Source organism: Peromyscus maniculatus, chromosome 5 (genome assembly GCF_049852395.1).
Source record: "Peromyscus maniculatus bairdii isolate BWxNUB_F1_BW_parent chromosome 5, HU_Pman_BW_mat_3.1, whole genome shotgun sequence".
Lineage (NCBI taxonomy): Eukaryota > Metazoa > Chordata > Mammalia > Rodentia > Cricetidae > Peromyscus > Peromyscus maniculatus.
The window spans coordinates 65,638,348-65,664,052 of NC_134856.1; the positions used below are offsets into that span (position 1 = coordinate 65,638,348).

Genomic DNA, 25,705 nt, shown 5'->3' on the forward strand with positions numbered 1-25,705 from the left:
TAATCCAAAAATCTAATTACTTGAATCAAATTTTGATGGCTAAATCAAAATTAAGGCAAGCAGAAAAAATATTTTACCATTTTACCTGACTATATTCAAAGCTATTCTAGTCAAAATATCATGATACTACTAGAAGAGCAGACACAGTGACCAACAGAACAGACTAGAGCCAGGTAAAGACTCACAATGGAGAATGACTCTAGGCACTTGTATTGGGGAAACTGAAGATATACACACAAAATAATAAAAATGGAGAGACTGGGGATATATTTCAGAGGGGAAAAAGCTTGCTGAACAGATGTGAGGACTGGAGCCCAGATTTCTGGCGTCTATGTGAGACACCTGTGTGGAGAATCTGCCTCTAACCCCAGGGCTTGGGAGGCAAAGACAGAGAACCTCTGGAACAAGGTGGGTAGTCAGACTAGCTGTGAGATTGAAGAAGATACCTTACATCATCCTGCCCCAGGAACCCAGTCATTATGGACTCCTGCAGCAAGTAGGAGATCCGAGCATCCCCTGCTTACACTTACCTATCCAAACTAGAACTGCTTATATCAGTCCTATGGGGAAAATGAACATCTCAACCCTACAAAGACTTAGTCATTTCCTGAACATTGTAAATGCATCCACTGAAAGAACAAAGGTGACTTGAATAAGCAAGAAAGAATAAATAAATGAATTCAACCAATAAAATACTCCAGATGTGCAAGTCTTAGCATAACAACAAAAACATGAAAAACCAAGACAATGAATCTCCTCTAAAAATACTAATTTTATAACAACAACTAATGAAAATGACTTGGAAGAATGTCCAGAAAAAGAATTAAAAAGAATGTTTATAAGCATATTCACACAACTCAAAAAAAGAAATGCATATGCTAGTAGAGAGCATAAAACATGAGATGAAAGAGATAAATCAGTCCAAGATATGAAAACAACTATTAAAGTTGAAGGAGATATACAAACTTTCCATGATAAAAGTGATTAAAGGAATTTTTGACCACTAAGTCAACTCTACAGAGGATACTGGAATAATTTAGTCTGAAGACTAGAATAAATGCATTCGCAAGGTTAAAGGGGAAAAAACATACCAGGGCAGTTAATTAAAAGAGGTCTAAGAAAACTGCACAGACCCAACAAAATGACAGGAATTAGCATACATCTTTCATTAATAGTTCTTTTTTTTTTTTTTTTTTTTTTTTGGTTTTTCGAGACAGGGTTTCTCTGTGTAGCTTTGCGCCTTTCCTGGAACTCACTTGGTAGCCCAGGCTGGCCTCGAACTCACAGAGATCCGCCTGGCTCTGCCTCCCAAGTGCTGGGATTAAAGGCGTGCGCCACCACCGCCCGGCTCATTAATAGTTCTTAAAATTAATGTTAATGGCATTAAATCTTTATTAAAGAGACACAGATTATCAGATTAGATTAGAAAATAGGATCCATCTTTTTGTTATATCTAAGAAACACATCATCAAAAATAGACACCACCTTAAAAGAATGGGAAAAAAGGTATTCCATACAAACAGAACTAAGAAATAAGCAGGTACACCAAATCTAATACCTGACAAAATAGACTTCAAACCAAAACTATCCGAAGAGATAAGGAAAGCCACTTCATACTCATCAAATAAACAATCCACCAAGAGGACATTGTAATTCTAAGCATATATGAAACAAACACTGGTTCATACAATCTAATAAAAGACATAAGACATCCTACGAGATCTAAAACCATAAATTAACTCCAACACAGTGGTCATGGGTGACTTCAGTACCCCACACTCATCAATAGATAGTTCATCTGGATAAAAACTAAACAGAGAAACAGTCCAATTAAATAGTATCATACACCAAATGGACTTGTCATCTACAGAACATCGCACCAAAACACTAAAGAATATACATTTTTTCTCAGCAGCCCATGGGACTTTCTCCAAAATTAACCATATATTAGGACACAAAACAAGTATCAACAAATATAGCAGATTGAAATAACATCCTTCATTTAACCACAAAGGAACAAAGCTAGATATTAACAGCAAAAGAAACTACAGGAAGTAAACAATTTCATGTAGATTAAACAGCACATTACTAAGTGATAGAAAGGTCAAGAAAGGTATGAATCAGGATCTATCCCTGGTGTATGAACTGACTTTTTGGAGCCCATTATCTATGGTGGGATACCTTGCACAGCCTTGATTCAGGGAGGAGGGGCTTGGACCTGCCTCAACTGAATGATCCAGGCCTTGCTGACTCACATGGGAGGCCTTACCTTTTTGGGGGAGGAGATGGGTGGTGGGTTGGGAGTGATTCTATCAGGGAAGAGTGGGAAGAGGAAGGAGAGGGGGCTCTGTGGTTGGTATGTAAAATGAATAAAAAATTTCTTAATAAAGAAAAAACAAAAAAGAGAAAGATGTCAAGAATGAAAATTTATAATTCCTAAAATTAAATGTGTAAAATAAGAACATACCATACCAAAATCTATGATACACAATGAAGGCAGTCCAAAAAGGAATTTTTATATTGCTAAGTGCTTACATAAAAAAATTAGATTTGTCAAAAATTTAATGATACTCATGAAGGTCTTGGAAAAACAAAAACACACAACACTCAGAAAGAGTAAATGGAAGGAGATATCAAAATGATCTGAAATTAATGAAATAGAAATGGAAAAATACAAATAATCAACAAAATAAAGAGTTTGTCTTTTAAAAGATTAACAAGATTGACAAACCTTTAGTCAAATTAACCAAAAAGAAAGAGAGAAGACTTAAATTCATAAAATTAGAGATGAAAAGGGGATGCATTACAACAGACACCAGGGAGGCTCAGAGAATCACAAGTACATACTTTAAAAATTTATATGCCTCTAAACTAGACAATCTAATGGATTTCTGGAGTCTAAAATTAAACTAAGATGAAGCAAATAACTTAAATAGACTATCACAACCAATGAGATAGACACAGTAATTAAAAATACCCCAGCTATGGCCAATGGGGTCTCATACACTCACAAGCATTACAAGCTTTTACCAATAGTAAGAAGCTAGTCTCCAGAACTTGACTGTAAGAGTCTCTATTGCTGAAGACACTACATACTTGAGACAAAGAACATGGAGAAATTAAAATTAAGCTGGTACTCACCTGGAAGTCTCATCACTATTGGCTAACTTTTATGGTGCTGGAAGGTGCCATGTACATGCTACCAGGGGAGAAAAGTGATCATTAGTCTCACTGAGCTGTGAGCTCCGCAAGCTGCATCTGAGCAGACAAGATAGGCCCAACTGGCCCAAGAGGGGCACAAATGTTATCTGAGTAACCAACCACTTTCTGGTTGGTTCTGAGGCCCATTCCATGAGATGGAATCCATACCTGACACTGTTCTGGGGCCAGGAACCTGTGACTATATAGGCCATAGGCCCCAGGGAAAATCCAACATTATTAATCAGCTAAATTAACACAGTATTAAAACAATTCCTAATGACTTGCTGCTACACCCATAGATCAGTACATCTCTTAAACCTTATCAGAAGCATCCTCTCTTCTTGCAGTAGATGCCAATTGACAAAGGGGCCCTCAAGTGATCAATAAGCAGAGAGCAAGAGACTATGGAGTGCTCAGCCCTACATAGGATGCACAGATCACACCGCACCACTTAAATACCAAGGATCATTGAAGGAGAGGAGACAGGAAGATGTAGGCACCAGAAGTGGTAGATAACATCAAGGAAACAGTGTTTTCCAAATACAACATGGCAGTGACACATATGATTTCACAGCAATTGTGATAGCAAGAAAAAGACCTATGCAAACTCAGTAAGATAAAATCACAATGTGGAAGAGGGAAGATGGGCATGAAATCCTACTACAGGAGCTATGGGTATATGCAGCTGTTGGGAAATATAGTCAGTTATCTTTTATAGCATGACCCTTGGTCAGTTGACCACACTCTAGGGCAGGCTCAGCCTCCACAATTGGACAACACAAACTGAAATGGATAGGGATTGGGGAAGAAAACTCAAAGTTGAATAAGAAAAGATAATAGTGTGGAGAAGGTGGGTATGAGAGGAGTTGGGTGAGGGGGTGACTATGATCAAGATGCATTAAATGGAATTCTCAATAAATTAATAAAAATTACTTAAGTCCCAACTACAAAAAAAACTCAAGACAAGATGGATTCAATGAGGGATTCTACCAATCCTTCACAGAATAACTAACACCAACATTTCTCAAAATCTTACATAAAATATAAAAGCAAAGAACAACCCTGAATTCCTTTTATGAACCAGTATTACCCTAATACCAAAATCAAAGACTCAACAAAAATAAATAAAGGCCAATTCCCTGATGAACATGGATACAAAAATTCTCAATAGAATAGTTACAATCAATTTAAGTATACATCAAAAAGATCATCCTCCATGATCAAGTGGGCTTCAGTCCAGAGGTACAGGGATGGTTTGTCATACATAAATCAATATATGTAATTCACAACACAAATAGACCCAAAGACTAAAACCAACACTCTCTCATGATAAACTTCCTTGATAATCTAGGGATAGAAGGAATATATATCACCATACTGAAGACAATCTATAGCAAAGCCATAACCAACATCATCCTAAGCAGAGAAGACTTGAAGCATTACCACTAAAATCAGGAACAAGGCAAGAGTGTCCACTCTCTATAATGTTCAGTATAGTGTTTGGAGTCTTAGCCAGAGCTGTAAAACAAGTGAAGGAGACAAAGGAAATACAAATGGGAAAGAATGAAGTTGAAGTATTCCTATTTCCAGATGATTTCATTCTATATAATAGAATATATAGACCCTAAACACTCCACCCAAAACTACTGTAGCAGATAAAAATTCAGCAAAATAGCAGGATACAAAATTAACACAAAATTAGTAATTTTCATATCTACCAATGACATATACTGAGCAAGAAATCAGGAAACCATACAATTCACAATATCCTCAAAAACATCTTGAGACACATCTAACCAAAGAAGTAAATGACTTGTACAATCAAAATTTTAAGATACCAAAGAAAGAAATTAAAAAAGATACCATAGGATGGAAAGTCCTGCATTCTCATGGATTGATAGGACTAATATTGTGAAAATGACATTCTTCCAAAAGCAATATAGAGATTCACTGAAATCCCCATTAAAATTTCAACCCAGTTCTACAAAGAAAATGAAATATATCAAAATTCATATGAAAACACAATAGGCACAGGATATAGCCCTAGCAACTCTAAACAATGGAAGACCACTGAAGGTGCCACCATCCCTGATTTCAAGTTATAACTCAGAGCTATAGTAATAAAAACAGCATGGTGCCAGCATGAAAACAGACACATGGTCAAATGGAATAGAAACAAGGATCCAGATATAATCTAATGGTCAATGTGGTCACCTGATTGTTTATAAAGAGGCAAAAAACAAAACAAAACCATATTGCAGAAAAGATAGCATCTTAAACAAATGGTGTTGATAAAGCTGGGTAGCTAAATATAGAATGAACTAGATTCCTTATCACTCACCCTGCACAAAACTCAACTCCAAATGGATCAAGGAACTTATCATAGGATCTGATAACTAAAATCTGAGAGAAAGTAAGGAATAAACTTTAACCTGAAGGCATGGGAAAAGAGTTTCTAAATAGGACCCCAGTAGTGCAGGAATTAAGATCAATTGAAAAATGGGACTTCATGAAACTGGAAAACTTCTGTACAGCAAAGGAAACTATCATTCGAGTGAAGAGCCAACCTACAGAATGGGAAAATCTTTACCAGCTATACATCTGACAGAGGGTGAACATTGCAGTCCACAAATCAAAAGTGGCTATCTTGAGTATAATAGGCCATCCAGGTTCAGACATGGCCCTTTGGAAGAAGAGCAGGAGAATCTTGATGTTTTCTCAGAGCCCATTGTCTCTTTTTTTTCATGAGTCAAGAAAGAGTCAAGGGGGGGCTGAAAGACAAGAACAGCCAAGAGGCAGGGCAATGGGGTAGGCAGAAGCGTGGTTCTTGATGTAGGAAAGATGTCAGTGGGGACCCTACTTACCAGCTTCAGGTGACACAACTTTTCTCAACTTCAGTTTCCTCATTGGTAAAGAAGGGAAAAGTGTTGGAATGTCAGGATCATGATGAATATTAAATGCAGCATAATACATCTGAAGTGCTTAGCACAGAGTCCCCAGTCACTGCTGGCAGTGATAGTTATTTCTTCAGTGCATGATTATGACCATAGAAGTTGCATAATGTGGAGTCTTGCTCAATTGCCCAGGTGACTCTCAAGTTTTGCTTTAAAATTTCTAGCAGATCAATTAAAAGAGGAAAATACAGTGAGCTAATCTATTGAAGGATAGACTTACCATCGTTAAATAAAAAGAAGCCAGTTGCCAATGATACTGGTGCTAAGACATGGAAGAATTTTGGCTCTTAGGGTCAAATAGGAAGGCACTGGGCAAGGGAGCAGAGGGCATCCTGCTGGGACCATGGCAAAGAGTCTCCTAATAGCCTGGTTATAGACGGCTACCTTGAGTGATTCAGCTACTTAGGATAAATCCACATAGTTTGGGGGCCAAATGGGGATGTGCTGTTTCTGTCCCAGAACAGCTAAGGAAAACATTTATTGATGAAGTGCTACTTAGACTCACACAAGTTATTCATCAGGAAATCATGTGCAAATGTGATACTTTTGGCCAGACACTAAATTGCTTGGAATTCTTATAGCTCCCACAGGTAAATACTCTTAACACAGCCAATAAGGGGAAAAGTAGATCTACAAATGATTTCAAGGTTTTTGACACAGGTAACCATTTTATACAGAGACACAAAAGGATATTAAAAAGTCTCTGAAATGCAAAATTGAATGTCTCTAGGTAATCTCAAAATAAATATACCTGACATTTTAATTTATGAAATTATGGCTCCAATGTAGACTTAAACTAGCAGAGAAATGGTAATGTTGACCTGACTTTCTCCCTACCATTTTCCAAGGATAGAATGTCTGTGCTGTTGAAAAAAATTGATGAGCTCATTAATATTGAAACAGGTCAATGGACTGTAGCTTATTATTTATCCAGCACTGTGAGCTCAGATCCTGGCAAATAAGACAAGGGAGTTGATATTGAAATAGTCGGCTTTAACTTGCATACACTTCAACTTGTAAAAGTTCACACACACACACACACACACACACACACACACACACACACACTTCTTCTGGAATTTTATAACACAATTTTTTAAAATTAAAGATTACACTACATTTTTTTTTCACTCATCAACCTTCCAACTTCTTCTGTCCACCTAGCTCATGAGTCTGCCTACATTCTCCCACCCAAGTAATGATCAAGCGGACCTGCTTAGCTCCTGAGATCTTGCATGTTCAGGATGGTATGGCTGTAGACCACAATTTAATTCTAAATGAAGTGCCACACTGCTTTTCAGCCCCCTACTGACAAGTACCTACATTCTGTATTTTGCTACCATGATGATCAGGTTGTTCAACTTCTTAGCTGCTTCTTCAGTAGAGAGGTGCTACTCAGTTCATTTCTTTCCGCAGGCTATCTTGCCTGATTGTGAGCTTGACCCTTGAACTTCTGCCTAACTGTTGCAAAGGGGGTTGAAGTTCCTGGGCCAGTTCTCCTTTCTGTCTTTACTCTCCACCCCTTAACTGCAGTTCATCTTGCTTCTGAGTCAGAGTCCCTTCGGTGGACAGCTCTGCCGACTCCCCCACCCTCTTTTAGCTCCCCTTTCTCCTTAGAGATACACATTTATTTTTGCACTTGCTGTCTTGATATAGATACCCCTTCCTCCACTGGCCAGGAGTGGCTTTAAAATCTTGCAAGAAAAAAGATTTTGCTTTTGATAATTTCCAATAATTAGAGGCAACGGTTTCCTAATGTCTGTGTGCTACAGTTCTTCTGAGTCCCTAACACCATAGTGATATTTCATTGACTTCTAAACCTGGTATATGGAAAAACTGAAATAAGAGAAGCAACTGTTTGGGAGAGAGGGTTTATCATTTGCAGGGGCTGTTACAAATTGATATAGATGGATAGTCTCTGGTAAAGCCAGGTGGGGCATAGGGAGGTAGAAATACATAGGTTTGACTTTCCAACACGTTAATGTACATGGCCTTAAACTGAAGAATGACTGACTTCACCCAAGTATAAAATACTGTGAGAATCCATTTCTATGTGGATTCTGTCGAGAATTTAGCACTAACTTGAAGAGAAAACCAAGGTGATCAGGGTGATGTTAAGGGCATAGCTGGCCCTTTGGTAGTTTGCAGGGGTTTCTGGGGCATCTGGGATCATGTTTCTCTCACCTGTTGGCATTTCCTAGGACTGTTGCCTGGGGAAGATGTGTCTGTGTCACCCTGGACTCAGCTTTAGGCTCAGTAAGGTGACATGAAGAAGCAATGTTGGAGACATTGAAATGCTGTGCTCAGTGGGTCTGACCCTTACATGATTATGTAATAATAGAGAAATGGAGGGTGGGTTCCCAGGGCCATGTATCCAGATGCCCCCCTCCCTAAAGAGTTCTGCTAGGAGAGTGGGCAGGGGGAGACAAAAGCACTAGTCTAGAAAGATGTGTCCAATAGCAAGGGGAGGAAAATGGAGCTGAGTGGAAAGGAGCAGACCAGTAACAAGGGGTTGCATTGGAAGAGAGAGAATTTTCAGCATCACACAGGAGGGCCACTCTCCATCGTCAGATTTGTAGAACACCCATATCTATTTCATTTCACATGATCCATGGGCCATGGCAGTCACTCTTCTCTTCAGTTCCATATCCACACGTTTAGAATTTAAGACCATGGAAAACAAAGGTGCCTGGAAGTCCCCTAGGTTACCTGGGGCATTGGGGGAGAACTGACTTCAGAGTGACATCTATAAGACAGTCATATCAGAAAGGCCACTAGGCTATAGTTTCAAGAGAGGCACCCAGGATTCACTGAAGGGGCATTCTTGGTAATAGATGTGTTTCCAGTTTGAAATCTTTGTTGAAGATGCTTTTCTGGGGCTCTGTTTACGTACGTACGCACACACACACACACACACACACACACACACACACACACACACACACACACACACACACACACACTGCCCTTAACTGGCTAACAGGTTCTGAGTGGTAATTGGGAGTTAAATATTTTTTTTTCATTGTAGGAATTTGATGTACTTTGCAATCAATTACACTTAATTAAATTCCATTCCCATTACTTGTGTCTTAGGTTTGGAGTGGCAGGAGGTTTGATCCTTGTTTCATTGGTGGAAAAGCTGAGAAATCCTTTGCTGCAGGCCACACAGAAGGCGGCTGCGGGCTGGGACCGCATCCAGCTTCTATCTTTACTGCCTGTTGCCTGGTGATTCTGTCCCACTGTCAAGAAACTTGGGACCCAGGAGGCTTGTAGACCTGGCTTCACCATCTTCTCTCTCATTTGCATTGCTTCCTGTGAGTGAGAGGCTGAACAGGAGCCTTTGTAAAGGGACGACTTGCTATCCATTTGTGGAAGGCAGCATTGGCGTATACTCTGAGTCGGTTTTAAAGAGGGCGAGAGCAGAGGCAGCCAAGTTGTTCTTAAAAAGGGGCCATTTGAAAATGGAAAGCACTGGTCACTGTTCATGTCCCCAGTAAACTATAGCTGTTAGAAAAGTGTTGCTGTCCAGAGTAATATTTTTAAGATTGTGCATGTTATCTCACTCATGTGGGTTACCCTAAAAAAAAAAAATCAGTCCTCAGACATAACCTAAGTAGAAAGCTTTAAGGATTATGTGTTCGAGGCTCTGGGAAGATGGCTGGGCCGATCGTGTTTGCAAGCATAAGGACCTGAGTTTGGATCTCTACCTGGGTATAGCGCCACAAGACTGTAAGCTCAGTCACGGAGGATGGTCAGACAGACGACTCCTGGGAGCTCACTGACAGTCACTCTACCAAAAGAAGGAGCTTTGTGTTCAGTGAGAGACTCTGATTCAAAACATATAGTGAGAGCGATTAAGACATTCTGATGTCAACCAGACACACACCTATGTCCTCCTCCCCTGGTATTATCTGCTAGAGATCATGCTTAAATCCCATTATCTATAAAGTTTCTACATAGTAGTTTGTATTTATGTTTTCATAAATATTATCATGTTTGAAGGAACACATTTTAAGATTTGAGGCTACATAAAATGTGTATTTTCTATAAGCTCATATTGTCCAAAAACAAATATGGTCATTGCAATTTTTTACTTGATTAATTTGTGTGTGTGTGTGGGTGCGCGCGCGCGTAAATATGCATCATGCAAACAACCCATTGTAAGTATAGAGGTCAGAGGACAACTTGCTGGAGTCAAATCTATCTTTCTACCATGTGGGGCCTGAAGATCAAAATGATGTCATCATCGTGCCTCAGATTTTTTTTGGTATTTTTTGTTTTGTTTTGGTTTTTGGTTTTTAATCATGGAAGAGGTGATGAAGGAAGGAAGCATAACCTCCCCAATGGTGACTCTGCACTCCACATACGAATACCATTTTTAGTTTTTCACTTTTTTCCCTTTGCCCTCCTGTCTGTCATAAATGGAGCGGAGGGAGCAGAGTAATGAGGTGAGCTTGGTAATGCATGCTATTGACTCATAACCACTGGACCCACCCCCAGTCACCACCATATCACCACATCAACCCAACCACTAAAGAGTGGCAATGCTAAAAATCTCCAGCTAGGCACAGTGGCACTTGCTTATAGTTTCAGTGGCTCACTTCATGCCAGGGATTGGAGGCCAATGAGGACAACATGGCAAGACCCCCATCTCAAAAACAATGCTCAAAACAAAAACAAAATATCAACTCTCTCTCTCTCTCTCTCTCTCTCTCTCTCTCTCTCTCTCTCTCTCTCTCTCTCTCTCTCTCTCTCTCTCTCACACACACACACACACACACACACACTCTTTCATTCTCTTCTCCCGCCACACTCACACACAGACACACACTCTTTCTACACTCTCACACACAGACACACAGTAATCCCTACAAGTGTTAGTACATGTACTCACAATGTTCAAGGCTGTAGATTCCACCTTTAGCACCCTCTTACCCCAAGTGGGAAAAGAAAGCCTGGGGGGAGTCCTGAGCTTGACTCACTCATTCATTCATTTGTTCATTGTGTGTCTGTTCATGAGCAGGTAGTGTGAGCTAGCCATTTAGTTATCCATAAGACTTTTGTATTGTAAAATTTTGATATCTAAGGCAATTACATGTAATGACCTGAACATGCAAAAGATTTTTGAGGAAATCCATTCCCTGGTGTATCTGTTGCACCACATTTGTTCCTGAAAGTGTGCTTTTCTCCAAACATCTGTTTGATTGGAGAAAATTTGCTCTGGCTGGTTCCCAGTTTGTATAATGTGAAGGACTGCTTTGCCCTTTGTTTTTAAAAATAGGACTTCGTGTTACAGACACTACTGTAGTGAAAAACTAAACAGGAGTGAGCAGTGCCCATTTTGGCCCAGCTCATGCACTTTACATCTGCATATAGACAGATCTGCCATAATCGTTAGTAGACACTGTGTTTGCAGGAAAATAGGAGCCTCGTGTCCCTCCCTGGTCCACTAGCCTTTGAGATTTGTGCTAGCAAGGCTGTGGCTCCTTTCCCAGCCTCACTCTCTGGGTGGGTGTGGCTGTCTGCTGTGGCCTGCCAATATTTCCCCAATGCACAGAACAGCAGCATATGTAAGTTATATAGTCCCTCTTTGGTTTAAGCTCTTAAAAAGTTATAGAAATGGTAAACTAGTGCATGTTCGCTATGAAAATTCAAGCTGGGTGAATGAAGTTTTTTTTTTTTTTTTTTTTTACAGATATTTCATAATTTGTACAAATAAAGCCACACTTTTTTGTTTTCTTTTTGAGACAAGATTTTACTCACTAGACCAGGATGACCTGAAACTCAATATTTAGTGTGGGCTCTCTATGAACAAATAGCAATGCTCCTGCCTCAGTCTCCTGAGTGCTGACATAGGCGCAAACCACCATGTCCAGCTTACATTTTTCTTTTTATATTTAATATTGTGATTTGGTTTGGTCCTTTGAGTTGCCACATAATGTTTCATTATAGGTAAATGTTAATTTGTTTAGCAGTTCCCCCAGTGGTAACAACTAATTTTTACTCTAGTCATACTGCAAATATCTGGATGCATCTCTTAGATACATGATCTACTTCTGTGGGACAAATTCTTTAAAAGGTAATATGAGAATGAGCAGGGAATACAAATTCTTGATAGCTCTAATGTAGGGTTGTTTAATGTGTGTAAATTTTTACTTGAATAAGATGTGAATAAGTTTTAGTCACGTATAATGATGTACACCTATAATCCCAACACTCAGGAGGCTGAAGCAGAAGATTGAGTTCAAAGCCAGCCTGAGTTATGTAGGAAATTCAAGGTGCCAACCCAGACTATAAACACAGACCCCATGTGGTGGTTTGTAGCAGGAATCTTAAAAGTTCTTATTAATAAAATCAAACCTGAGGCGAGTTATTGGGGTCCATGCTGGTAGATCAGAGAGACAGAACAAGCCACAGCTATCTCACCTTGCCAATTCCTCAGCTGGTCCTGTTTCCTCAGACTGGAAGCTTCTGTGTCCTCATCTCAATGAATCTCAGCTGAACTGTGTTGCTCCATAGCCTGAAAGCTAAACCAGGCCAAATGCTTAACCAGCCAAATTCTTCTAGTTTCTGGTCCTCACACCTTATATATCTTCCCGCTTTCTACCACCACTCCCTGGGATTAAAGGCTGGCTTTCTGGGATTAAAGGCGTGTGTCACCATGCTTGGCTATTTCCGATGTGGCCTTGAACTCACAGAGATCCAGAGGGATTTCTATCTCTGGAATGCTAGGATTAAAGGTGTGAGTGTCACCATTTTCTAGCCTTTGTATCTAGTGGCTGTCTGTTCTCTGACCCCAGATAATTTTATTAAGGTACACAATATTTGGGGGAACATAATACCACCACAGTGGTTAACCTCCATGGTCAACTTAATGAGATTTGGAATCACTAGGGAGACAGGCCTCTGGACATGCCAGTGGAGGATTATTTTGATTAGGCAATATGAAGCCAGGAAGACTTGGTGTTGGTGTCTCTATGCTCTGGACTGTGACCCTGGATGAAATAAAAGGAGATAGTGAGCTGAGCATACACATTCTTTTCTCTCAGTCTCCTAGTTGTGGGTGTGATGTGACCAGCTGCTTCAAGCCACCACCCTGATAGACTGTACCCTGTGGACAATGGTGAATATAAGCCTTTTATCCCTTAAATTGCTTTTGTCAGGGTGGTTTCTAACAGGAGGAGAAAAGAAACTGAGATACTCTGTCTTAAAAAGAAGTAATAGGAATCTGCACAGTACTTGTACTTAAAAATTGAAGAGGCTTGGGCTAGGGAAATCAGTCAGTGGACGAAGCATTTGTTTCATAAGTATGAGGACCCATCCCTGGCACCCACATAGATCATATATATATATATATTACACAATATGTACAAATGTTTGTACATCAACTTATCCCAATAAAGTTTTATTTTTGTGAGTTTATGTGTTGTATGAATGTGTTCATATTGGTGTGTGCACATGTATGTGTGTAAGTGTGCTTGTGTGTAAGGCCAGAAGTGAACAACTCTTTCTTCCTTGATTGCACCCCACATTAATTTTTGTGACAGGAAGCTCAGTGATTTCAGTACACTTACTAGTCAGTGAGCTCCAAGGTTCCAATTGTCTCCCCGTGGCCCCAGTGCTGGGGTTACAGGCTCCGCACATGTTTTTCCTGCAGGTTCTGGGCTTCTAAATTCAGGTTCTTACGCTTGTGCAAAAGGCACTTTACTGACTGACCCACCTCCCCAGAGCCGATAAAGTTGTTTTCAAAGGGGAAGAATATGTGCACCCTGAAGTTTGAGAAGACTTGTGGTTTTTTTTTTTTTCCTTTTAAAGGAAACCAATTGACAAGATTAAGCTTAGTTTACAGAAAAGAATTTCTGGCCTCTCCTTGTAATAAGCACGTGTCAGCATTCTGCAGCAACAAACTAATGTTCTCAACTCTCATCACAGAGTTAAATCATTCAGGGTTCTTAAAAGGAAACAAACAGCAGGCCCTGAGGCCCTGGTGGCTGTTACCATGGATTTGGCAGAATTGGTCTGGGATGGGATCTAGATACTGACAGTCTTTAAAAATATTCCCACGTCAATGAGGTCCTTCATCCGGGATTAAAATCTATTGCCATAAGTTCTCATTAATTTCAGTATTTTTTTTATTTCATCCAGTTCTGATGGGAGAAAATTGTGTCTTCTTTGAGAATTCATATTACCGGCCAGTAAGAAGGCTGCCAATCAGCATTTTTAATATAACGTTGTGTCATATCTTCCCCCTTTGTGCTATGTGGTGTTTTACTCTTGATGATGCAAATTAACCCTTGGACTGCTCTTCGGACTGCTGATTTTTTCTGTCAATGTTTCACATATCTTTTTATCTGCTGTTTGCTTCATTAATAAGCATCTAGCCTGTTCAGTATGGCCCATGAGTTTTGTGTAGTAGAATCTAGAAATGTTTTCTAAGGCTAGTCAAGGGTGACAGGAATATTTTACTTCTGGTAGACAGGTGTGCATGTGTGTGTGTTCAAATTCATTTTATTTTATTCTGTTCCTTTTTTATCAGTCTTATTATTTCATTGAGAATTTCATACAGTGTTTTGATCATATTCACTCCTCCACCAACTCCTTCCAGACCCATGCCCTCTTCTTTACCCACACAGCTTCATGTCCTTTTTCATTTGGACCCATCAAGTACGGTTTGTGCTGCCCATATATTCTTTCACTTGGAGTACGGTCAACCCACCAAGGGCTGCACTTGTGAAGAAAACAGAATCTTTCTCCCAGCCTCCATCAGTTGCCAATAGTGCCTTAGCTAGACATGGTACTTTGTGCCTGCTTCCCATCTCCAGGCTGGTATTTAGTGTGATCTTGTGTATGTTGTCACAGCTGCTGTGAGCTCATAGTGTAGTGCCCCTCTATGTATAGAAAACACTGTTCCCTGTAGTCATCCGCTGCCTCTGTATAGAACACTATCGTGAAGGCGTAGAGAATACCTCCAGTTGAACCACACAAGACGGTTTCTCAAGCCTAGAGAAACATATGCCTACCCAGATACAAGAAGCCTATAGTTTTGTTTTGTTTTGTTTTTAGCTTTTAAAAATAGGTTCAGATCTAATCTATTTGGATTTCACTGATGTGTATTATAGACAAGAATCAAACTGCTTTTTGCTCTGTTAGTCGTCAGCACAGACTCTAGGCTCATCCGTTCTGCCCTCCAGTGGCCTTGTGCCACCACTGAAGACAGGTCACCCCTGAGGGAATCTGCCTGCTTTACATAGTTGGTGCCAGGCTGGTTCCATGTTGAATAGCTTTCATGTCTCTTCACATTTGTTTGTCTTAAATATTTAAAAACTAATTTTTGTGTATTTCCATTTCTGATATTTTGGTTGTTGTTTTGCCATAGGATCACACTGTATAGGTCAAATTGACCTCAACCCTGAGACATGAGTCTCCTGCCTCAGCTTCCAGCCTAGCCTCAAACTCCTGCTCTTCCTGTCTCAGCCTTCAGAGTTCAGGGATTTCTGGTATATGCCGCTATGCCTGGCTTCAGATCATCTTTGTAACGAGTTAAGACTCATGTTTAAAAGTAAAAAATAAGTTTGGGATTTTGATTGATTTACATGAATTTGTAAGTTACTGTTAAGTAATTAGAAAACATTGAGTCTTCTCATCCAAGCCGGTGTGACCCTCCAATTGACTTAGGAACTTTCGTAATTCACTAAATTCCCTAGCTTCCCCCTATATATAGCAAACATTTCTCATGACATTTATTTATAGACTTTTTTTTAAACTAATACCAATATGGGGATTATTTTTTCATACTACCCAATTTTTTTTTTATTTTTCTGGGGTTATGGACGCAGAGACATTCATTTTAAATGTTATCCTGTGTATAGCTACTCTACTGAACTATTTTATTAAATACTGTAATTATTAAACTCATTCTCTCATAACTTTTTAGGAAGGCAATTACATTTGCTACAAAATTTTCCACATTGAAGTGACTAAAATGCTCCAATAAACTGTCAATTTGCACAAATGTCCCATAGCTATTTTAAAGGAATGCACATGGAATCCTTGCATCAATGCTTACCCAATTTAAGTAAAAATTTTGTAAGTTTCTGCAGTGACAGCTTGACTCTAATTTTCATTACACACACACACACACACACACACACACACACACACACACACACACACACTTTTCTTTTGCCTTAACAAAATAGTATTTTCTCTTTTTCCTTGGGCTTCAGTCGAGTCTTGGGTTTATGAGTGCTGGCTCATCAGTGTGAAATAGATTTGCAAATAAACAGAAGGCCAAGCAGTGGAGTTTTACTGCTTTGGCTCGCTTGGTCCTTGCCAGTCTCTTGAATACCTTTTGCTATTTCTGATCCTGGGAGAGGCCTCCAAGCGCTGCCTGCTGGGCACTGTGCCCTCTGTCATCATTAACGAGCAGACACTGGAAGGGCTTCACTTTTCTTGATTTCTGAGTGGTGTGTTTGGAGGGAAAATGCTGAGAATATCCAAGGCCAGCTGAATGTGTGGTGATGGCTATGTGGCTTCTTTACCCGGCATCCCTCTGCTTCTTGATTGCAGGTGGTGGGGTGTCTGGGGGAGGAGATCAGACCTCTGTCTTCCTCCCTGTCTCACTGGGTCAAGGGGTCCCTGACAATAAGTGCCGATGAAGACCCTGCATCTATGTTTCATCTTATAGTATCCCTTCCTGAACAAGGAAAAATTTAGCGAACTTTCATTTCCAAAGTCCCCTTGGTGCAGCCTGAGTCATCTCGGCCTCCCACTCTAGGCTCCCTCTTTTCTCAGAAACTTTGCAATAAGCCAAATGTTTCTGCACGTCCACACTTGCCTCTTCCAGCTGGGAACTCCCATAACTGGGGTGATCTTTTAGAAATGTCATTGGCTCTTCCTAGCCAATCTTGTAATAAAGATTAAAATCCATCCAGCTATAGTGGCACACACATAGTCCTGTTATTAATGAAGTAGATGTGTGAGGGTCAGAAGTTGAAAGCCAGCCAGGACTACAGAGGGAGACCCCATCTCAAATATTAAAGATTAAAACCTTCAGCTTGGCCCCTGGACAGGAGCTATAGTGACTCACTTGGGATCTTGGCTCATTGTGTCCCACATTATCACTCAGGATTAGTTAACACTGATTGTAAGAACCCTTGACTAGGCCATACTCCACTCCACACTGGGCTTCTGTACATATACCATGTGCTACTGGGGAATGCCCTCCTTTCCACATAGATTCTAATTTAGGCATCCGTCCTCCACGTGAGGATGGCCTAGATGTATCTGTGTTGCCCATGCTTCTGCCTTATGGTACTTATTTCATTCCTTCTAACTGTATAGAAGAAGTTCATTGAGATTTGGAGACTTTGGGTTTGATTCATTTCAATGTGATTGTTTTTTAACTTGGAAACATTTAAACAAAGTTTATTTATTTATTTATTTATTTATTTGTTTGTTTGTTTGTTTATTCCATGTGGGCTTTAAAAATGAGTCTCTTTCTCTTCTATTAGCCCCACACCCTGCATTCCAGAAAGGCTGGGATCAAGTCTGATTTTGTTCATACATACCTAGTGCTTGTCATCAGAGTGGACAAATGGTGAGCATGCTAACCAAAGAATACAAAATGATCTCAAGTGGCTTGAAAAATATTGTTTACCTCAACATATTGAAAGCTTATTTCTTCCTCATAGACAGTGAGAGAGGGCCTTACACTGTATTGCAGATAGAATTGTATTTCTGATTTCAAAGAGTTTATTGTTTAGAAAATAGCTTTATCTCATTCCGCCTTTCAAAAAGGAATGTGGAGCTGGGTGATGGCCCAGTGGAAGTAAGTCCTTGCTATGCATGCATGAGGCCAGGAGACAGGCTCCAGAGCATCCATGGAAATGCCAGACAAGCTTGGGGACCTGTCTATATTCCCAGCCTGCGGGAGGTGGGTCCCCGGAGCCATCTGGTGAGCTAGAGTATGTGAACTGGCAAAATCAAGTGTGAGACCTTGCTTCAATATATGTAAAATGGAGAGAGATAGAAGAAGACACACAATGTCAACTTTTGGCCTCCACATGTATGCACATACATGAGGGCCTACACACAAGTGAACATCCATACACATGCGGAAAAAGCAATGTTGTATAAAGCATTAATTCACTCAAGCTTCTACTGTAGGCCAACAGTTCTCTCATTGTAAGAGGATAAAAGCAATTATTTTTTTCTTTCATGCATGTGAAAACGCAGAATGACTTGCTTGGCAGTTCCCATGACCAGGGTGGAACATCTGTCTGTCCCACCAAAACATGGGTTGGAATTGTAGCTAGAGTCTATGTTTAGTATGAGAAAGGCCATATCAATCCTCACCAACACAAATAAAAAGCAATATAACATTCACAATAAAATTATATTAAAGAAAAGCAAAGAGGTTAAGGAGACATAGAGAGATAGGAGAGAAAGAGAAAAAGGAGAGAGATATTTATTTTAGCTCTGAATGTGGCTACTGATTGGGACAGTGGACAAACACTTCCTGGCTGAAGACAGAAATATAAATTACACAAGATGGAGGCTGGAGACGTGTGAGGAGGCACAGGGCCGGAAGACAACCAGCAAAGGAATTGTATTCATTTCAGAAATGGAAAAGTTTATGGGATACATTTCTGAAAACCCTTCAGAAGCTAGTAAAATATGTTTTACTATGTTTTCTTCAGCTTTTAAAACTCCGCAGATGCAAGTGTGTGATAAAACGTGAAAATAAGTATTGGCAACTAATGACGTTCTCGGCAGATTTAATTGTAAAGGGACAAAGGTGTGCAGCTTCTGCCCGGCCGGAGGTTTATGGGATCTGGACAAAGCAGGATGAGCCTTCAGGAGCCTTTACAAGGCTGGTATTTAGAAGAATGGCAATAGCCAACATTTGTGCCTCTGTATGTTGGATGCTTTGGCTCCCGTCTTCTGGTATTCATTCTGAAAGATTTATAATCCTTTTGGGAGTGTGGTCAGTGACAAGAGTCGGAGGAAATCCTGAAATGTGGAAAAACTAACTTTTCCTAATATAAAACTGTTCTTAAAAAAATCCCCCAAGCCTATGAATATGTTTCCAGATTTTCAGAAAAAGCTGATTTACAGAATTTTTTGTCTATAAGGCTCTAACTTCATACCAATAAAGCCGAATCTTTTCTTTGATTCTGACTTTGATCTAGTGATAGATAATTCAGAAAAAATATATGATCGCACCTTTTGGATGCCTGCTATCATAATGGGTTTTAAAACTACATGTGCTGCTGCTGGAGTGTGAGTGTGACATAAAACTCAGAAGTAAAAGCGAGGCTAGGAAGGGAGGTGGACAGAGTACCCAAAGACTGTGCTGAAGGCAAACCCAAAAGCTCTACCAAAGAAAAGAAAGACAGCAGTCCAGAAAAACCTGGATCATGTGCAGCCAAGAACGCCCTGACAGTGCATTCTGGATCCTGAAGACAGCCTGGGATGGGAGGAGGCTGTGACCGTGGCTGGATACCCCGGCCCCTGTTACCTGCTCTTCTGCAGCTATGACCAATCTGAACCCTCTCCCTGAAGGGTTCCTTCCATCGGCAGCTCTGGGTTTGAATTCCCAAACACCCAGTAGAGGAAACTTGTGCAGAGCCTTCAGACTGCTTCTCAGGTGCTCTGCTGCCTTTTAACCGTGGAAACATTTACAGTCTCATTGGAGGAATTCCCTTCTCACCTGTCTTCCCCTTTCTGTGTATTATTTTGCTTGCTTTACCCGATGATGGACTGGATGACATGCACACTCCTCTTTGTGGTTATTGGTTGTTTTCCTGCCTTTCTTTTCTAGATAGAGAACAGGAAGCAGTAGTGCCTGAAAGTATTGCATACACAAATAATGGAGTTTTTAACCCAATGATAAGGACTTACTGTGTCATACCTTAAAGCCAGCTCTGGGTAAATGGTGCCTACAATTCTCTTGACAGTCAGGAGAAAGAGACTCAAAGCCATAAAACAACATACTTTACATGTAGGTGGTGAACTGCTCTTGCCATTCTAAACCTCCTCTTTATACAAGGGTAGTTTGGATTACCTCAAGGGAGGAAACATGGCCAGCAGCACTGATGTCACCACCTGTTAACTTTTAAGAAGTGCAGGACATTTTCTTAGGACAAATAAGAAAGCAGAGATCTAAAGCTTCCCCTCTTAGCCTTTTGATTTAAACTTTTAAATAATCCCTTCTTAGTTTTTTGTATTAAAAGTAATAAACTGTACTAGCTTCACATGAGAGGAACTGTGTACATGCATGTGTGAGATATGAAGGAGGAAGTTTGCTGTTTGCCATTTCTGTATAGTTTTTATGTATTATCCATTATACAAAACTGCATCTTTAATTGCCAATTTTCACATTTATATGTTAAAATATGAATAGGTAGAAAACATAAATGTATCATAAATATGTATTTTATTGTAGATATGCATTGTTCATATTCTCTATTTTCTACATTTGTCGGTCTGCTTTATGAAGCTTTGACACAATATCAGGACTTGTTAAAGAAAAGACATTTATCTCTCACCATTTTAGAGGCTAGGAATTCATCCAGTACCAGATTCTGGCATCTGGTAATGGCCTGCTTGCTGTATCCATGGGGCAAAGGGCATCCCATGGAGAGAAAAGCTGTACCCATGCTGACTAACCCTCTCCACACTGGCATTGAGCCCTTCATGGAAACAAGGTCCTCCTTGCCACACTCATCTCCCAGGTGTTTTGTTTTTAATTCTGAAGAAGGGCAGTTTGTCACTGCCCTCCACCTGTGACAAGTCTTGCCATTTGCTCTGCAAGGCCGTTGAGTCAGTCACAGACACGAAGCTTCTTTTTCCTTTGGGCCACACATCCCCAGGTCTTACAGAACCAGGTTCTGTTTCCCCACAGCCCTCCCTGCACCTAATCTAAGTCTGGCTGGTCTGCTACTTCCCATGCAGTCTCTCCAGTGTTCCTGTTCTAGACTGTGCCATGTACATACATGAAGGAAAAACAATTTTTCTCCCTCTATGGTCACACCGAAAGTCAACATAGAAGACTTGTGTGACTTCAAAGAGTGTGAGGGTTTTTCCCCACAGGTGAGCAAGCAACTCTGCAGCAATGGATGCCTCTTCTGAAACTGTGAGTGGCTCCAATGGAGGCTGTCCAAGATGGCGCTCCCTCGTGCTGACGCCCATGACAAGGCCAGCTACGACCGCTGCTTCTCACCGCTTATAAACAGCATTCTCACAACACTCCCATCAAGTGTGATGAACTTTCTAGAACAGCTCCCAGGCCTCAGGAAAAGATGCTCACTGGCTGTTCTAGCTTGGCTTCTTTTGCTGTGATAAATACCATGACTAAAAGCATCTCAGGGAGGAAAGGGTTTATTACAGCCTAGCATCCACCATGATGGGAAGTCAAGGCAGAAACTTAAGGCAGGAACTGAAGCAGAGGCCATAGAAGAATGCTATTTATTGGCTTAATCCTCATGGCTTGCTCAGCCTGCTTCCTTATACAACCCAGGACCACCTACCCAGGGGAGACACCACAGGTAGTGGGCTGGGCCCTTCCATATCAATCATCAATCATCAATCATCATCAATCATCAATCATTAATCAAGAAAACATATCACAGACTCGCCTACCAGCCAATCTGATGGAGTCATTTTTCTCAATTGAGTTTTCTGTTTCCCAGATGACCTTAGCTTGTATAAACTTGATAAAAACTAATCAGCATTCTGCCTTATTACAAAGAATGTTACAACGCCCATGAAGAGCTGTATTGGGCAAGGGCTTCTAGGCCCTTTCTGGGCAAACTCCTCTCTCCCCAGGAACACCATGTTCTTTGGGGTTTTTTATAGAGACTGATTGATGAAATTTTTAGCCATTTGTGATCAGCTTAACCTCCAGGCCTTCCCAAAACTAACTAGTAGAGCTGAAAATCCTAACCCTTAGGGTTTTTTACCCTCTTGAGGACAGTCAGAATCCTGACCCCAAACAGAGGACACCAGCCATCTTATTAGATGTAAAAGACAGTTATCACTTTCAACATTATAAAGATTTAAGAATTATGTGTCAGAAAACTGGACAAAGACCAAAAGCATGCATTTCTCAATCTTAGTAGGAGAAATTTTCAGATGTAGATTGTGTTGCCCAGTGCACTAATCAAGAACTGGGGGGACCATTTACTACCTCAACATAAAACTTCCATCCTTCAGTCACTCTCTTAAGGTGTGCCCCTGGACTCTCTTTAATGCCTTGATATCACCCAATGTTGTAGCTGTTTAAAGGAGTCCCACTGTAAATGTTGGCGCTTAATTGGAATAACATTTTATGATGCTCTGTACAGCTTTTCCATGCTTTGGCTCACCATAATTCATTTAACAAATTATAACCCACTCAGAGAACTTTTAAAAATTTTATGTGCTGTGTATGGGGAGACACATTTCCTAGCTTGTGGATTCGCCTATATGGGAATGTGGCTTTATTTAACCTTTCTACGGCATTGCATCTTCCTAGGGGGGCAATCAGACAGCCACGGTGATTGCCTTGTGCTCCATGAAGGATTTCAACTTAGCCCAAGAGACCTGTCAGCTGGCAATTAGAGATGTTGGAGGGCTTGAAGTCTTAATAAATCTACTTGATACAGATGAAGTCAAATGCAAGGTAAGGACTTTGCCACAATGGTTGAAAAGCCCGGGGTCCTCTCACAGCTCTCTGGGAAGCTCTGGGTGTCTAGCACATCTTTCGGTCTCATATGTCATGACTATGATTGTTGTGGATCTGTTAGCTGCATTTTCTTTTCATTCCCATTTTCTTCTTTCTCTTCCTATTGGCTGCTTGTGCTTTTGGAGTGAGAAATGTCTGTTTACATAAATGAAGAAAAATATAGAGGACGTGTGTAACCTCCAGGGATGGAAACTATTTCTTAAAAACCTTAATTGAGGAAGGCTTTTAGGTAGACCTAGACCTTTTAAAAAGAAGCACTGAGTATATATCAAACCCTCATTCATCTGCCACTTTCTTTCCTCCCTCACAGATTGGTTCATTAAAAATCCTGAAGGAAATCAGTTATAATCCTCAAATCAGACGTAATATTGTTGACCTTGGGGGCTTACCAATTATGGTTAATATACTTGATTCTCCACACAAGAGTCTCAAGTGTTTGGCAGCTGAGACCATAGCAAACGTTGCCAAGTTCAAAAGAGCCCGGCGGGCAGTAAGACAGCATGGAGGCATCACCAAGCTGGTGAGTACCACCACTACCATCTTTGAATACTAACAGACACCTACACAGCCCTACCTGATGCTCTGGGTGTTTAGTCACCATGTTGTGTGCCCTCCCCTTTTTGGATAGCATGTCTTTAAGAATGCTGTCCGTGTATTTACATTAGCAAGGGCCATAAAAGAATGCTCAATCTCAATTTTCAAATAAATAGACAATTTAAAAATATTGTCACTTGTCAGGATCCGAGATAATAGGAAGTGGAAATACCAAGGCAGCATCGTAGCTCAGTGATGGAGGGATGCCTACTATCTGTGAGACTCTAGGCTTAATTCCTAGGGTGATGGAGAGATGCAACAGAGGTAGAAGTGGGGTAGGGAGAAGAGGAGGCAGAGGACAGGGAAGGAGAAGAGAAAGAGAAATGATGAGACTTGTGGTAGGAGGTAAGCTTGGCAGCTTGGAGTCTAATAAGATCATGACTCTCATTTTAATGTGATTTGAAATAGCAGCCAAATTAGGAATAGGAATGGTCAGTACTGGATGGCTGAGTTGGGTTGAGAATGTGTGTGCAGGGTAAAGAGCAGAAAAAAATGTACATCTCCAACCATGCGTACAATTGAGTAGCAGTAAGTGACAGACAGGGAAAACACAGGTATCTGAGGTGCTGTGTGCGTGTTAGATGCTCAGTTGAAGCCAGCCCGTCCTGGGAATGGTGGAGAAATAAAGGAAGGTTGGGCCGTCAGTTTTAGAAGGGGAAAGTCAGGAAAGGCTGGAGGGAGATGCCGCTTGATGGCCTGTGGGGGTGTTTGGTAGGCAGCAGACACACCAGGAGAGGCACTTCAGGAAGACAGAGCCAAGACTGACATGGAAGTTTTCAAAGTTGCTACCGGTTTCATATGGCCAGATCCATGATAGGAGGGCTGGAGTAGTGAGAGGGAGACCGAGGGTGTGCTTCTCACTACAGGGCCTTATCCAAGGAGAGGGCGGAGTGAAGTAGTGTAGACTTAGAGGGATCATGAGGATAGCTGTTGCAGACAGACACTGCAGGGCTCTTCTGTCCTGTGCACAGTCCATCATCTTAGAATTCTCTCTCTCTCTCTGTCTCTCTCTGTCTCTCTCTGTCTCTCTCTGTCTCTGTCTCTGTCTCTCTCTCTCTCTCTCTCTCTCTCTCTTTCTCTCTCTCTCTCTCTCTCCTCTCTGTGATCTCTTGTAGTTCACAGCTGAAAGCAGTGGCCATATTCCTTGCCTTCCCCTGCCTGGACTCCACTGTCCTTTGATACCCAGCTAAATAAACCAAGAATTTGGAATTGAAATTGAGACCCCGCTTAGGCTTGGGTGTTCCCTTCTAAATTTGGCATGGGTGGTTTTGACTACATGGTGAATAATCATGGGGTTTGGTGATGGAGGAGGAAGGAAGAGTAGATGTGTGAATAGTGATTTCTGCCTTACCAGATGAAGACTCTGAGCCTGAAGAATGGCAGGCGGCCTCATCTGGGGAGGCCTGGCTTTCATTCCTTCCCAGGGCACCCCGACCTGTGGCTGTGTCCCTTGAGTGAATTGATTTTCTTTAATGTCTTTGGTGACTTTGGTCATTACAAAGAGAGAAAGAGGACCCTGGCAATTAGTTTAATGGGTTCAGTTAGCATGTGTACAAAGCTGTGCCCTCCCCTCGTGGTTCTGAGAGATATAAGCCATCCAACTAACTTTGAAAAGCCTTAATGGCTTTGGAGAGCTTGGGTTTCTGAAATACTGGCAGTGATAATGTGGGTTATGATAGTATTATTACTGTTGTTGCTTGTAAAGAGGTTTTGCCCTACAGTCTAGGCTAGCCCTAAATGTATTAGCCCAGATTGATCTTGTATTCACAATCCTGCCTCTGACCCCTGAGTGCTGAGATCATAGGTACGTATATACCACTATGCCTGATTTACAAATAATTTTATTATAAATACTGGAGCTATACTAAGAAAATACTATCTTGGTACTTTCTCAAAGGAAGAAAATATAAGAGCCCCCTGATCCAGAAGGAGGTGGTATGGAATGTTTTGTTTCTTTGTTTCTATTGTCTATAGTTTAGTCTAAACATATTATTTAAAATAGTTTCACTTTTGACAGAGTTAATCTTGGTAACTACCCAGTAGCTAGCGAAGGGTAGATTCTCTTTTATTTGAAAGAGTTCTGTGTTTGGGCTGGTGGGCTGGTTCAGTGGGTCAAGGCGCTTGCTCTTAAGCCTGGCCACCTGAGTTCAGTCTTCGGGATCCACATTATGGAAGCAAAGAAGTGATTCCTGCAAGTTGTCCATTGACCTGCATACGTGTGCATTGG

The 25,705-nt window shown here is 40.8% G+C and overlaps 1 protein-coding gene across 2 annotated transcripts in view; it reads left to right on the plus strand.

The window, feature by feature from the left end:
- The window catches only part of Odad2 (outer dynein arm docking complex subunit 2), a 154,142-nt gene that overhangs the window by 33,073 nt on the left and 95,364 nt on the right, over positions 1–25,705 (plus strand). For both annotated transcript variants that reach the window (XM_042277920.2, XM_042277921.2), the window contains 2 exons: positions 22,675–22,821; positions 23,195–23,404. In XM_042277920.2, the coding sequence (XP_042133854.1) occupies positions 22,675–22,821; positions 23,195–23,404 (357 nt within the window). The remainder of the gene's footprint in view (positions 1–22,674; positions 22,822–23,194; positions 23,405–25,705) is intronic.